General features: G+C 40.9%; 1 protein-coding gene across 2 annotated transcripts; it reads right to left on the bottom strand.

Annotated features, from left to right (window-relative positions):
* Nucleotides 1-787: 787 nt before the first annotated feature.
* Nucleotides 788-15,616, bottom strand: LOC108029294 (T-box protein H15). 2 transcript variants are annotated; one of them, XM_050885096.1, is made up of 6 exons: nt 14,601-15,616; nt 11,898-12,403; nt 11,245-11,375; nt 4,872-5,157; nt 4,020-4,264; nt 788-2,156 (listed from the first exon to the last, which is right to left on the bottom strand). In XM_050885096.1, the coding sequence occupies exons 1-6, from the start codon at nt 14,902-14,904 to the stop codon at nt 1,616-1,618; spliced, it is 2,013 nt and encodes a 670-aa protein (XP_050741053.1). In that variant the 5' UTR covers nt 14,905-15,616; the 3' UTR covers nt 788-1,615. The 2 variants fall into 2 exon arrangements, with proteins under 2 accessions (XP_050741053.1, XP_050741052.1); XM_050885095.1 differs by having other exon boundaries at nt 11,245-11,378.
* Nucleotides 15,617-16,220: the final 604 nt, after the last annotated feature.

Consider the following 16,220-nt stretch of genomic DNA (forward strand, 5'->3'; position numbering starts at 1 on the left):
GATTTGGAAGTATGTTGTCAAATTTGAGTATGAAAAGGGGGTCGTTTAAGGAAGAACATTGGGTAATGCAAATAAAAATAATAAATATTAGTAAGTTGATACTTTAATATTTTAATTCATATCATTACACTACCGTGACAAGCCATAGTATATTTTTTAACCAGTTTCATTGGGGACACTTTGCAAATTAAAATCCACTTAAGTCCGCCTTGTAAACAACTCCGACAATGTTCGCTACCCATTTATCCGCAGATAAAGTCGCGATGTGGAACCCTTTCCCACAAACAACACTTTGAAATGTTAATGGCCGTGTAAGAGCAGCCCCCACAAATTAATAACAAACGTCCATGGGGCAGACATACATCATTAGAAATTGATGACGCATGTCGCGTGCAACTGCATCCATTGTCGATGGCATGCAACCCTTTTATAGCTCGTAGCCGAGCAGCGAACATGCTCTAAAACACGGACTAGTAATTAATTAGACTTTCATAAAGAGTACAAAATTCTATAAATTATATTTCATTGCCGTTCCCAAATGTCAGTGGCCATGCGCGACTGCGCATCACGTGTTGCAGGTTGCTACCCCGCAGCAACCTGCAACCTGCAACTAGCAACCTGCAACCCCACCCATCGGCGGAATTAACGTTATTAATCGTTGGCCATATTTTCAAAAACATTTATTGTCCCGCCATTGCAATTGCATGCTGGCAGTTTGCAGTTCGCTGAGGCACTAAACCAAGTATATGACTTTAATAAATATAAATAAAAGCCTTGCGCCTTGTGTTATAAATTGTTTATTAATTTCGCTCCTTCTCGCTCTGTTTTGCACATAATTTAAATAAGTGTTTATAGTAATTGGTTTGCATTTGAGTTTTGGGGCTGGGGGAGTGTCTAGGGGATTTAATTCAGCGTGGAATTCTCACAATAATTGCAGTTTTAGGAACGCATGGGGACGACAACAAAAACACAGCAGAAAGTGGGGTTTGCATACTGCTAGGCCTAATTAAATTAACTAATACTGTTATAATGCTACGACAATTACAATACAGTGAAACCGGTTAAGACGGTCTTCTAGCTTAGCATCACATGCAACACCGAATGCCTCTTTGGATGTTGCAGCTACATTTCGGGGTTATTTACAAAGGGTATTCTTTTTTTGTTCAACAACATTGCACATACATTTCTTTGATACCCTGGTGTGGTCTTTAAATCTTATAGAATATTATGAATTGGAATTTACAATTGTTTGCAGCACATTTCCTATATATTTATTTAAATGTATTTAAGATGCACTTGACAAATAAGTTGCATTTAAAACTCGCAAAGAAGAATACTTATAATATTTTATCCCGGCAGTATATACTTCTTTTTAGTATATTTTCAAAATCATTTTTTAAAAACTTTTTATTCTTGATTATTTTTTGCTGGTAACATGTTGATGTATTGCACAATTTACTCTTTCTTTGATTATGCTTCTAAAAGGATTTTCTGTTTTTTTTCAGATTTAAAGACCACATCAGAGTATTTTTCGGGTGGTTCAAAGAGGGGAATGGGTGGTGTTTTGGGTGGTTTAGTTTAGTATATTTTAGTTGGTTGTGTTAACAGTGGTATCCTAAGGACTTTCCGCCCTGTTCGAGGCTGGTGGCGAGGCCTGATGCTGCGGCACCTGGTACGGACTGAACCGCTGTGGATAGTGGCTCAGCTGGGGCCGTGCCCTCAGATCCGGAGACGCCGATCCGCACGAGGAGGTGGGCGTGGCCGGGGCGGGGGGCGCCGCCGCCATCGGAGGGGGTGGCGTGCGATTGGCGCCCGCCGCCGCCAAGGCCAAGGCCGCCTGCTGGTTGGCACTGGCCAGGAATCCGGCCGTGAGCTGCGGCCACTGCTGCTGCCACATGCCCAGCTGAAAGGCGCTGAGGTGGGGGGGCTGTGGGGGCGGGGGCGGTGCCGCCGACCGCTGGTACAGGTGCGGCAGCAACATCTCCGTGTACGGCGATCGCCCGAACATCTGCAGGTGCTGACGGGCCTTCTCCAGCAGCGCCAGGGAGGCAGCGTCCGCCTCCTGGGGAGTCAGCTGGGACATCAGCGGATCCGGGAAGAACCGCAGAGGGGCCGTGCGCATGTGCTGGTCGAAGAAGAAGGCGTCCATGGGATCCCTGAAAAATGGTATAGGAAATATTGGTATAAGAAAATATGGTATGAGAAAATATGATATCAGGAAAATAGTATAAGAAACAGTGATGTTGAACATATTATTCTTAGAAAGATATAAAGCTATCTATCCGTGATTTAAAAAATAAAATAGTTTTGTTGGTAAGATGATAATTCCGTATGGGGTGAACCAAAAAATACTATATCGCAGGCCCTGAGTAGATATATATAATAATATATTTCATAGCTTATTGATTAAATATTGCATTCCATTATTAAAATTTTATTTTAAAATATTTACTTAAAACCAGAAATTCCTAAATAAATTAAATTAATTTTATTTAGTATTTTAAAAAATTGTTGTAATCTTGTTCTGCCTTTCAGCCGAAAGAGTACCATCTCTGGGTCTCCAAAAGCCATTGCCACTCCATTAAGTTCGAGTTGCAGACAATCCCAATTCGAATGCCCATTCCGACTCGGGGAGGTTCGAGCTTGGAGAACTTGGAGAGGAGAGCTGGGACTGTCAGAACCCGATGAGCAACTTGTTGCTGCCGCCACTTCAGCCGGAGCAATAACATAATTACGTCGAAAGTAACTGCCAATTGCCGACACTAAACAACAGGAACAACAACACCGGCCACGCAGCCACAACAGCAACAAGAGCCACATTCACTCATTATTTTCGTGTTTTCATTTCATGTACGAATCGGCTTCAAAGTTAAAAGCGCCGATCTGTAATTTACGCCACTTAAGCCGCCGCCGTGCCGGCTACAACAGCAACATTGCTCTTGGTGCTGCTGCTGCGATGTTGCTGCTGCTGCTGTGCCCATGTTGCTGCTGGCGGCGGAGCGTTTGCCGTCTTAATAGTCGCCGCCTTGCAACACTTTGAAGTCGCTGTCGGAAAAAGGGCAGCAGGCCTCGCCAATGCTGGGCCAAATGTTGACTTTGGCCCGATCCTGTCGGGAGTAGGGCGGAATGTTGCTGCTGTGCGGAAATGTTGCAAGCGGTTTTACTGAATAAAATCAAGTTTTGGATTCTTTAAAATTCTAATGATGAAAAAATACGTTTTTAATTCCACTAATCATGTATCTCTCAGTTGGTTAATATTTTAAATACCTCAAAAAGGTATGTCAATATTGACATTTATATTTTTTTGTATATATTGATACTAATATATAATATTTTCTATTTGTTAAACATTTTCAAATAATTTAACATTGCAGAAATATTATTCCATTATTATTCCAAAACGCGTATTTAATTTTGAACTGACCTTTAAAAGGGTCTTGATAGACTTCTTAACATTTTATGTGTGCTAATATAATCTGTAAGATTTATTGTCTTCAAAAAACTAACTTCTTAAAAAGCAAATAAAACTCTCATGGTATTTGTGCTTTAATATCCCAAAAAAACCCAATAAATATCTACCTAAATCTACATCCACATAAAATCTTTAATCTTTTGACTTGATAAAATTCCTTTAAAATGTTTCACACTTAGAGCAGATTTTATTCCCTGAATTCCTTAAGCAAATATAGCTCCGACTTGACTGGCTCTCCCTTTAAGATTGTAAACTACTATGTGTATCCAAATCACACACCGACTGGGCCATATAATCATATAGGTTCGATCCGATTGATCGCCGGTGCTGCACGTTGCATGCTAATTGAGGATTGGAGAACCTGCAGGAGTCGCCTCGCCGAGTGGCACTTTCACACATTTTCGCTAATCAGCGGCAAGTTGGGCTACTGTGTCGGCTTTACGGCCCAACAGGCCATCGTAAATTAGGCCATAAATCAGACACGACCCCATAAAATGCGAAACGGGGGCAACTACCAGAGGTATCTGAGGAACGGGGGGAAACTCACCTATCAAAGTCGCTGAGACGCGACGAATCGCGAAATCCCTTCGCAAACGGATTCGAATCGATTTTCAGTTTCGTAATCAATTGATTCTGATAGGCCGTCACGGCCGTGAACACGGTCTCCGGGAAAACGAAGGTTTTATGGTCCATATCCTGCAGCTCCTTGGGGTTGCCGGGGATGCTCTGGCCGTGGCTCAGACGCACCAAGTGGATCCTGGGCTGGTAGCGGTGCATTGAGTTCAGCACGACCTGTGGAGGGGGTTCGGAAAAGAAGGAAAATTCCCTGAATGCGAATTGTTTGCTGTGCACTCGAATGCTGCTTATAAAAAATGTACGTCCGTAAAAAAGTAGTCGGCGTTTGTTTTGACTGTCCTCGCAGCGTCTTTTTACACTTCGCCCCAGCCTTTATGGCCGTGATAAAAACGGTAGCAGGCTCGAAAATCCCGGAAATACATATGTGAACAGGGTCTTGCCACCAAATTGCCAACAATTCTCATTCATTTTTGTGCGCGCGCAATGCCATTTGCATATGTTGTTGCCAGCCCTGGCTGACCCCTTGTGACCCCGCCGATTCGGAAGACAATGCCAAGACGCCCGCCGGCTTATGTGTTTGTCTCTGGGCCTAAATTATTCATAACTGAGTGATGGGATGACTGAAGTTCGGGCCATAAAAGGCTGAAAGGATGTGGCGGCTTAAGAAATAAACCGAAGTTCGGTATGAAAATTCGTTGCTAGTTACAATTATAAATATTTCCAGATAATTTCAAAAAGGATGTTTAAATTGTATCCCTATTAATTTCTCCTTTTTCCTGTTTCCTTTTTGTAAAATATCTCAAATTCCAGCGCCTCGACTCACCTGTCCGCTCTTGTCCATCTCGTTGTTTGTCAACTTCACCTTCTCGAAGGAGACCACCTGCTTTCGCAGTGCCTCCGGACTCAGGGGGCAGTCCGGATGGGCGTAAATTCGGGCGGGGGGTGGTGGGTCGGCTTTTCCGGCCACCAGCCACGAGCTGCGGTGGTAGGCGTATCGGTATCGCCGCGAGTCCAGCGGTACGACATCCAAAAGCACGGCGTATCGGTCCGCCGGTTGGATTTGCCTCAAGGGACCCGAGAAACTCACGCGAACGGTGGGAAACATGCGTCTGAAATGGGGAAAAATCAAAAGAAAATATATTACAGAATCAACTGAAAGTAAAATAAATATTTTTGAAAAATATACAAATAACCCAACTTTGTTCCCAGTGCATAAAGCTAATCGGAAAATGTTAGTGAACTCCTGGAAACGCACACAAAACACAAGAAAATTGTGAACTATTTTTTTTATTGCCCGCCATTGTGTTGCGACAAGGAAAAACACAGGAAAAGTAGGTGGCGAGCCAGCAAGGTATGTAAATAAGACGCATATTTAATTTTATGACTTTTAGCACGTTTTTGACACATTTCCGCAAGCGATTTCGTCGTCCTGAACGCAGGACGCTCAGGCCAGTGAGTGGGCGGCAAAGGGGTGTGTACCGCCACCACCCACTGGCTGGCCACCCACCACCCCCGGAAAACCGTGTTTGCGGTCGCAGGTAAGTGTAAATGACGCTAATGACCCAGCCCAGTTTTTTGTCATTTGTCTTGCGGAGTGAATGCCTACTATGTTGTGTTTTAGTGAACCAGAAATTCAGGGCTGGATAATTATAATTGATTTGCTTTCAGTGGCTTTGGTGGGCTAATTGTGCAACATTTGTTAAGCAAAGTGGTACTGTCAAAGGGTATTTTTGGGTTTATTGAATAACATATAAAAGGATTAATTTTAGATATGAAGTTTGAGTACTTTTCCTATACAACCAAGTGAATTTAATGAACAGTAATGAAAGCACTTGGTATTTCAACTTATTATAAAGTGTTAACTTGATCATTTCGAATGAAGAAAGGACTTTCCCTGTCGAGCACGCAAGTACAATTTGTACCTGTCTAAGTAGGTCTAATTGAAGATTTTCCTTCTAGCCGCATTTTCACCACTCTGCCACTGAAAACCCTTGTTTGTTCGAGCTGTGTTTACAGCCCATTACTGCGGTGGGCGGGTCCAGTGTCACCACGAGTGTTTTAGCCACCGACTAACCGTTGTGGCCGCGCATTTAGCGCAGTTACCAGGCCAAAACGAATCCAAATCACAGCCTGTAATTGTGATTTGTGCTGTAAGCTGTTGGTTTCAGCTGCACTCGCAGTTGCATGCCACAATTAGCACCATTGTAGCGGCACTTAACGTGTTCCGCTTATCTCCATATCTGCACGGACCCTCGAAAGCCTCAAAGCCACCCAACTACCAACTGCCCACTAGCCGACTGACTTCACTCGAGCCTGACCGCCAAAACTCAAGAACGGAAGCCGCCTAACCGGAAGCTCCCATTTTGTTTTTAACCCTCCAAAGGAAGTGAAATTATATATCTATAAGAAGCTCATGCCACAAATAATGCAGTGAAAAAAATATTGTACTTAGCTTAATTTACAAAAATGCTCTCTTTCTATAATGCTTTCCCATCGAAGTAAATCGAAGTAAACTCTTTCCTGATATTTATTTTAAGAAAGTGTTAAAAGTATTCAATATGAAAACTGTAATATACTTTTCATACTAAACAAGTCTAGATATTTGGCAGATGTAGATGTAGTAAATAGATTTTTTTTGAGAAATATTTTATAAATATTTAAACAACTTTATTAAATTACTATTGTATACAATTTTAATGAATTTTTTTTTAATAAATCAGTTTTTCTAACATATCGTTATCAGTTTCTGCAAATTGCTCTAATATTAAGGTCTGATTTTTCCCAGTATGGAACGAAATGTTAACACTTTTCTGATGGCTCGACCGACCTGCTAATGCGAACCATAAATGTGTGAAAGCCGAGCAACGCCACGCCCAGTTTTGATGGTCCATATCCAATGCCGCCCCCGCCTTTCCATGTTTTTTATTTTGTGGTGTTTTTGCTGCTGGGCGGAAATGTCGTAAATCATATTCCAGCATTTACATACATTTTACGAGTTGAAGAGCCGCCCGAGGGCAGCTAGAGCAAAGCCAGAGCCACTCCCCTGCCAAACTGGACATTTCGTGGGTTCGTGGGGGGTTCTCCCAGTTCTCCCCAGCTAGTTCGCCCGCTGGCCGAGCTTCTAAGTGTGGATTTTATGTATTTGTTTATGGGAAAATTAGGGAAATGGCTTTTACTCAGTTTTTCGGAGCGCGGCCCGGGCTTAGGTGCCAAAGGTTACAATTATGAAGTTTACACACCATTTGCCATGGGGTGGCTCGGCTTTCAATTAGCGTTCCTCTGCATATACTCGTACGTATATGGTGTATAAGCAGCAATGGCAATTCATTATCAACACCTTTGTTACAGCAAATTAAGCTCCAAGGTCTAAATTAATAAAATGCAAATTAGCGCAGCGAGTAGGCGAACAAAGCGAAACTAAAAAAGCAACCCTCGAAAATGACAAGAAGGCCATAACTCTGATCTTATCGCCGGCTGACAACACTCCCCCAGTCCAGTATCTTTTATTAGTTGATTAATTCATAACTCAGAACCTGCACCTTTCCCATGAATAGGGATTAACTTGTCTCGATATCTGCCGACCATTTCAGCTGCCCAGAAATATTAATGAAGTTGTGGAAAATGTTCGGGAAAAATAAAATAAATGGCAGGGAGAAAAATGTGTATCTTGGCCTGCAAGGGGTTAGACCATGGAAATTGCAATTGCAACGCATCCTCCGAGGCCAGGCTACTGTCCTCAAACGTCCTGCGGCGGCGCAGAGAACTCGGCTAATATGCGTGAAGAGTTTGTCGCAAAATATTGACAAACTCCGGGTATTTTCGGTGGGTCAACAAACAATTAGCCCGCCTGGAGAACTGCCTGCATTTCCCACCGCCTTTGTCTTTCGGAAAATGCCAACCTCAAAACCGCTGACAGCGTGACAAAATCGCAAACCACGTGATATTTTATTTCAACAACCGCATGAGCACAAAGAAAGCCATCCCAACCTGACCACGTAACAGGTAAAAAATCTAACTCTGACTCTGACTCCTTTTGTTCTGCCTTCTGGCTGTAAATCATCGGAAAAGTCTCCCAGTTTTTTCTCCGTTTCCAATGTGTTGGCAGCTTGTGGCCGTTCTTGCCGCTTTTCACGGTTTCCTTCTGATGAGCGCCGCGCATGCGCATTTGCATGTGGAGGCAACATTTTCACAGCTGCCGAGGAGAATGGCATTTTAAATGGGTAGAAAGGGGAAACATTGCTGGATAATATGGGAAGAATACTTTTTCGATTAGCCAGATATATCCGGAATGTTGAGTGCTCTAAAATTATATTAAAACTATTTTTGTATAAATAAAACCTACACATATATCTGAACAGGTAAATAAATCGAATAGTAAAACTAAGTATCTGCTTAGTGATTTAAAAACGTTGTGTTCTATATTTATTTTGAATGAAGTTAGAGAACAGAATTTAATAAAATTTAAAATTGCATAGTTTATTTAAATGTTATTTAAATCATGTTAGAAAGTATTACATATTAGACTAGACTATATGCGCCTACATAAAGCACTTATAAATTGAATGAAAACTAATGTTATAAATTGTAAACTGCCTATTTATTACATGTTTTAGTATTGGGGAATTAAAAAAAAGGGAAATATATGTTTCAAAACCCTATTAAAATTTAATTGATTAATGAAAGTTAGTTCAAATTCTACTCCTAAATCTTTTATTTTTTTTAAGTTTTTAAACACTTTGAAAATATTGATTTTAAAGAGAAGCTGTTTGCCTCTAACTATAATTTCTCCAATTATTTATTCTTATCTCTAATTCCCTGTATTTGAAAGTACCTGTTTCAGTTTTTCCCCATTGCCAAACCGTATTCCCCATGACAGAGTGCAGCGAGTCATGCCATCGCGTCGCCTCCGAAAGCTAGGCCCCAGTCGTATATTTCGCAATTTAAAATGTATCATTCACATAAAAAAGTCCCGCACTGCCACGCCCACCGGCCCACCTGTCCCGCCCCTTCGTGGACATGTTTAGCTGGCAAACGATGTGCTGACACAGATGGATATCGCTCGGAATGGGAATTATTCTGCTTCTGTTTGGGCTTCCGCTTGTGCTGCATGCGAATGCGTCAGTCAAACCCGCACAAATGTAAATAAGTGTTGGCCGCTCATCGGTATCCTTTGACTAATTACAGGGCCCGAAAGCAAAAACCAAAAAACATAAACAGAAACGCAAAAACACGAAGCCACAGGACCAAATGTCCCGAAAGCCCAAGGACATGCAAATGCGTTGTTAGCGCGACAATCGGCAGCTATTACAATGCAATTTATACTTGCTGGGGATCTCGGGATGGGGGTCCCAAAATGCGGGGCCACTAAAGGAGAAAATTTGTTAATGTGTCGTAAATGCGAGGGGGAGGGGGCGCAGAGCCGCCTGTTGACGGCACCAAAGGGTTAAGCAACCATAAAGCCAAACAAACAAAAGTTGCCAAGCAAAAAGGTAGGACACAGTGGCAAGAATATGAAAAATATTAACACTCCATGGGGGTTTGGTAGTCGACTATAGGATACTCATTACATTTACAAGCACTAAGCCAAAGAAACAAAAGGCGCCAAGCGGAAAGGAAAAAAATAGTGGCAAAACTATAACAAATATTAATAGTCGACTATAAGATACTTATTAAATTTTATTCATTCTACTCAAAACTCATTAATACAAGGAACTAAAATAATTTTTTTGCTTAATAATAAGAGGTATTATTTAAAATAATTATAACACACAGATTTGAAAATGATATTTTAAATTTGGAATAGATTATTTTGACAAAATTAAGTATCAAATTACTCTTATTTTCTTGTATTAAAATTATTTAAAAATTTTATTCTTAATTTTACCCACAAATATTTGAATTTGTAGTTCTTTTTTTTATTGTGCTTGTATCTTAAAGAATTTTTCATAGAATTTCAAAATTCCATCAATCCCAGTACTATCGAAAGCAAAACCCAAAAAATATCCACAAACAAAGGAAGGGAGATCCTAACTACCACCTAGCGACTAATGCGCATTTCGCATGTTTTTGGGAGAGAGAACGGAGAGGTCGAAAAATGGGAATACGAAAAGCAAGAGTTCTTTGCCCCAAAACTCGTATGTTTCATGTTTCGTTTTTATGCGCATTTCAAAACCCCCTGTAGAACCCCCCGAAAACATTCGCTCGAGAACCGAATCGTCGAGCAATAATTCCTTCAACTTTTGTTGAGTTGCGAATGAAAAGTCGTTTAACCCCGGCATTTTTGTGTGTGGGTCTGCGTGCTTGGGTCCTTTAGGTATTATAACCCATCTTTTTCGAGCCAAAACAGCTGACGAAATGGTAGACTTTCCTTATTTCTGCTAATCGAAAATCGACGCAAATTATTTCGATGCCTTGTCAATCAAAATTGTTGATGTAAATGAGGAAATAACCGAAAAGTTGTTGATATTTTCCAGTTAAGACGGAGGGGCGTACAAGGGGCGTGGCCGACGGCTTATGGCTTGGGAGTTGCGAGTTTGGCTTTCCACGGGTGAAAGGCGCATTAAAGTTTTTATTGATTGTGTTTCGTTGGAGGACTTTTCGTGGGCTTGATTGGTGGCCGATTGCCGGGGGCGGCATTATGGTTATGACCCGGACTGCCCCGTGCCACTCCCCCCGCTCACGCCCCTCCTGCACCGCCGGCAAATTGAATTCCAACGAATGTTTAATGAAATAAAATGCATGTTGGGGGCCTCCAACGAAATGTGATTGATTATCGGGAAATTTCTTTCAATGAGTGGATATGTCGATAAGTGAAGTTTTCAAATTGCTGGCTAATGTTGGACTTTATTGGTAGCTGGAAGTTTAGGGGGGATTTTAAAAGAGTCGTTAGGTATATAAGGCTGGCAGTGAGGAAGAAATTATTGGATTTTGGATGGTTTTCTTATAGGGGTTTTAGTACTTGGGGGTTATAATCGGGTGATTTCGCTGTAAATCCTAAAATACTCTTTATTTTTACTAGATTATTTGATTATGAGTATGTAATATTATGTTAATATTTGATGTAGCCTATGAACACAGCTTATTATGATGTATCCCCGCTTTCATCTCTACCCAAAACCATTCACGGCCTTTTCCGGCCCACTCACTTAGGCGTAATCCCCTAATTTATGCATTCATGTTGCCGCCATCGCACTCACCTGCCCGATTTGGTAATGATCATTTCAGTGCCCAATTCATGGAACTTATCCCACAGCTCCTTGGTCTCCAGGTGGCACTGCACGGGCGTGAGATCGTCGCAGTTGCACGAGCCCACTATCTTGGGCGTGGGCTGCTGGGGGCGTGGCCATCGGAGGGGGAAGAAAAGAGGGAGGGGGCGAATTAAGAGGGGATTTTAATAGGACGCTCGAGGAGATGCGTTTTCTTAATGCACACTTTGTTACGGAGGTACACACAGAAATAAATATCTATATAAACAAAGTTTAATATGAAAATTCTAATAAATAAAGTGAATACCTCATTGCGATGTTATTATTTTTATATCCAATTGAAAAAAATTGAATATTAAATACAAAGTTTTATAAACTATTTCCTATAAATAAATTGCAATAATTAGTTGCTTAATTTGACGTTAGCTCTTTAATAATATTTTTATAAATTTAAAAAAAAGTGTTTTAAAGATGTTGCTTTTGACCAGGTATTTTAGTTCATTTTACATAAAAACTTGACAAATATTTCAAAAAAAAACATATAAATTTAATTATTATGCGAAAAACTTCGATTTGCCTAATAAATTCATGTATCTTTTGGATTGTTCCTGTTAGTAGGATCACATTTCTCGGTGTATCCTTACCTGGGCTGGTGATTCCTCTGGCGACAGGCGTTCGAGTTCCTCGGGACTTTGCGAGGGCGGGGGCGGTGGTGGCGAGGGCGTGGCAGCGGCTCCAACTGCGGCAGCAGAACGCCCTCGATGGCTGCTTGACTTGCTGTTGCTGTTGGTGTTGCTGGTGTTGCCTGAGTGGCTGATGTTGCTGTTGCAGTTGTTGCTGCTGCTGTTGTTGCCGTTGCTGTTGCTGCTGTGTTGATTGTGATGTTGGCGTTGTTGCTTGTTTGCCGTTGCGTGGTGATGTGTCTGCTGCCTTTGTTGTTGCTGCTGTTGCTGTGCAACACGCAATGCCTGACGCGCCTGTTGTTGCGCCTGCAATGCTGCCGCTGCAGCCGCTGCTGTCGCTGTGGCTGTTGCATTTGCTGCTGCAGTTGCCGCCGGCATTTCCGAGTCACTGCAGTCCACCACATCAACGTCAACATCAACATCATCGTCCACATCCTGGCCTGAATAGCGCTCCACGGATGCGGGACCTACACGTTGAGAAAAGAATGTGGGATGGAAATAAGTAACCGTGGATATAAAGAAAAACTTGAACTTGGAAAGGTGTATATATACTTTTAATAAAGAAGGATTCGTCCTGAATTTTAAATTGATTTCTTGGGGACCATACTGTTTTCGGTTTTACAGATATAATATATGAATCCGTATTTTTAAAAATTTAAGTATATAGTTTATTAAGTATTTATATTAACTGAAATCCCTCTATTTCCGCAGTGCATTTAGAAAAGAGAGACATCAAAGTGGCTCGTTAATGTGGGAGTTGCTGCTGGGCTGCAACATGTTGCACGTTGTCGATGACGAGTCGCAGCGCGAATCCAGTTGGCCCCCAGATGCATTTCGCAGATAACGCCAAAAATTCAATTATTTGCTCAAAATGCAATTCCATATGTTAATTTCCCGCGCACTTGTGTGCGCTTGGCACTGCCAATGTCAATTGCCAATTGCAAAAGGGGCGGCCTGTAAAGGGGGCTTTTCACACTAGTGAATGCATCTGTTGGCGCTTCTGTCTCTGCCCAATTATGGCATCTAAATAGTTTTGCATTCAGACTGCACATATTTATTCGATTATATATCTCTGTGTGCGCTTGTCATGTACGTTTTCCGTTTCCCCCACCGCCGCGCATTCAAATAGGCTTTGATTATTTTATTGCCGCGCATTTGCTGCAATTATCGAGTCATCAACGTTGCATTGTCATCAATATATAATTTATGTGGCAGAAAAAAGGCGGCAAAAAAGGCGGAAAATATAGAAATATAATGCAGCTGCGACACATTTTTTCAAAGGGGCGAATAAGAAATGGTAGGGGCAGAATATTACTAATCGATTGCACCGTCCAATCATTACAGACTCTGAAAAATAAATTATATCAAGGGAAATATTGATTCATTTTGTGTTTTCTTTGCCCACTAACCTAATTCTCTTGTTTTGTCTTTCATTAATTCTCGACTACTTGAAGCTTATCAACTGTAAATAAAATTTTCTTGGCAACGGCTCCTATATCTTTGGTTTTATTTTGCATTTAAACAGAATTATAGTTCAAGATCATTTTGGTTTCCTTTGCAAACTTTCTAATTCCATTTTCTGTACCTTCTATGAATTCATATCAGTGTGATTTTGTTATAAATAAAACATCAGGTTGATTATGTGCCCTTTTCCACGCCTTCTTTATTTCCTAACATTTAGCAACCTTTCATATTTTAATCCTTCTCGAATTCAAGACTTTATCAACGACACGCTGCTCGTGCCCGATTAGATCGTAAAACTTTATAGTTAAGTAGACACCAGACAGAACCCGTAACTTGGGATCAACCTCAACATGTCTGATATGCTAAATTATATTCTTTTCAACCTTTGGCCAGCCAATTTATTACACTCAATCAGAAGAATAATAAAGTGAAACTTGTTTGTAGGTGAGGGTAGGGTTCAAATCAAACGAGGAATTTATGAATGAATCTAGAGGCTCAAAGATATTCGTTGATATTAAAAGCCATTTTATCCATCTGTGTTTATTTTGATATTCTTGAATATCTTATTGATTAATGAGATTAAAAGAGAAATACTTATTGCAAACAGTTTATATTTCGGAGTCTCTACTGAAATTAGAAATATCTTTTACTGCAATAATATAATATAACAATAATACCATTTGAAAGATACGATTTAAGTGCTTCTATCTTTTTTTTCAAGGTATATTATTTATTTATTATCAGGTAGAGGGTAATGGAAATTCGGTACTTTTCTTTTGTTGGTATTTTTCAAGGTATAGGTTTATGTTATAGTATTTATTTCCATGAGATTCACCATATACTGAATAATTTTTTGTGATAATACAATATTCTTTGCCATAGCTCAAAATATATTATTCTCTACCATGATATCAATCATATATGCACTTAATCAATATTTTGTGAGAAATGGATTTACATTACATATAGATTAATTTTACCATATTCGGTATAGGTATTTTATAAGATTTGGGGTTATACCCATGAGTTCTATCATATACTGAAGATATATTTTGTGATATATGGATTTATGATAGAATATGAAACTAATGATGAATCCATCCTGAAATCGAGCGATTTAATGGATTGCCAATTAAGATACATTGGTCTGTGTTAGGTTTGGGATGTGGGGTCTTGACTTGCTTACTTTACTCTACTCACTCAGACTCCGCTCCGAAGGTTCCCGGCTGCTCGGGGCGTTTCCGCCGCGCGCCATAATCGCCGCAATTGAGAAATCCGTGGCGAAGGAAATGTTGTGCTGATTGTGGTTGTGGTTATGATGGTTGCTCAGCGGATGGTGATGGTGGTGCTGGTGGTGAAGACCGCTGCCGTTGGCGATGTTCGCCGCTGCCACGGCCGCTGCCGAGGCGATTTGCTGCTGCAACTTCGACTTGAAGTTCTGCGTTTGCGACGGCGAAGGCGTTTGCTGCGGTTTCGTGTTCGCCGGCTGGTTGCTCAAAAGCATTTTCGGGCTGCAACTTATGGGTGCTACGACTCCAGGGATTTTTCCAATTTTTTTTTTGGTATATTTTTTCAAGAATTTGGGGCCTATATCCCTGTTTTCAAGTGGGATTTACTCTTTGGGTGGTTTTATAAATTTAATTCTTTACCCATTTTGAAGTTTTCTTTAGAACAGCTGCCTTATTTTGTTACTTTTGCCTTAAATACATATATTAACAAGCGCTATTTTTCCTTTCTTAGTCGATTTTTGGATATTCTCCAAATCATCATTCTCTCATGGTATCATAGGTATCACTTTTTTAAGAATGTTCAAATATGGTTTTAAAATAAAGGGATTATTATTTAAGTAGTCCCTTGAAGATACATTTTTTGAAATTTAAGATCTGATTTACAAGCACTTTCAAAAGGTTTTTAATTTTGAGGTTTATTTTTAAAATATTTTTTTTAATTTAAAATTTAATTTTATTTTTTTATTAACAAATAAAGTCATAAGTTTGTGGGTAATATATTTTGCCAACGTTTGGTATTTTTTTTATAAGGTTTTGTGAAACACTATCTCAGCGTTACGAATTTACGACTTTACGACTTTACGCCCGTTTGTGCGATCTCCGGTTCTCCGTGCTTTCCGTAATTTGCGTACTCTCGAGGTGGAAACGGGAAATTCCGGAGCGCCGTCGCTGCTGCACAGTCACGCAGCTGACCATTGAATGAATCCCAATTCGCTTTTCGCCATGTAAACGCCAAAAGCGCCAAAGCCAAAGCCAAAAACAACAGCAACAGCAACAAAAACAACAGCAATAAAAGCAACAAAAAACGCAACGCAAAAATCAACAACAAATACGAGGACGCCGGCAGCGACGCCGACTGCGACGTCGACTGACCCCCAAAACAGAAACAACAACAGCTGATGTGTCTTACGGCGAAAGGTTTTCAACACCACGTAACGCAGCGTAAGGGAACGTAACGAGCCCATTTCCAGAGAACATGGCCCAAAACTTTCGTTACGTGACGTAGGCCAAGCCGCAATTGAAACCGCAAAACGTATGGAGCAAAAAAAAAGGTTTTCAATTAGGCTAGTGCGAGCGAGATGGCCGTACGAGCAGCGCATTCCCATGCTGCTTGCAGCGACGCCAGCGTCGCGGGCATAACTCATTTCCATTTTCCAATTTTTCACTCAAAACAGTGCCGGTCGTGTGCTGGAGCGAGACAACTAGCTGTTGGTCCATTTTGAGCGCTTTTCTTGTGCTGCCATCTCTTTCGCTCTGCCGGCAGGGGTGGAGTTCATAAATTCGTCATTTTGTTTTTGGCTGTTGACAGTTC

Source organism: Drosophila biarmipes, chromosome 2L (assembly GCF_025231255.1).
Source record: "Drosophila biarmipes strain raj3 chromosome 2L, RU_DBia_V1.1, whole genome shotgun sequence".
NCBI lineage: Eukaryota > Metazoa > Arthropoda > Insecta > Diptera > Drosophilidae > Drosophila > Drosophila biarmipes.

Bases quoted from the DNA above. Each gene is read 5' to 3' on its own strand.
- LOC108029294 (XM_050885095.1), bottom strand. From the start codon at position 14,904: ATGCTTTTGAGCAACCAGCCGGCGAACACGAAACCGCAGCAAACGCCT. The intron at 12,404-14,600 runs GTGAGTAGAGTA...CTCAACGTGTAG, and splicing joins ACCTTCGGAGCGGAGTCTGA to GTCCCGCATCCGTGGAGCGC. The intron at 11,379-11,897 runs GTAAGGATACAC...CCACGCCCCCAG, and splicing joins CAGAGGAATCACCAGCCCAG to CAGCCCACGCCCAAGATAGT.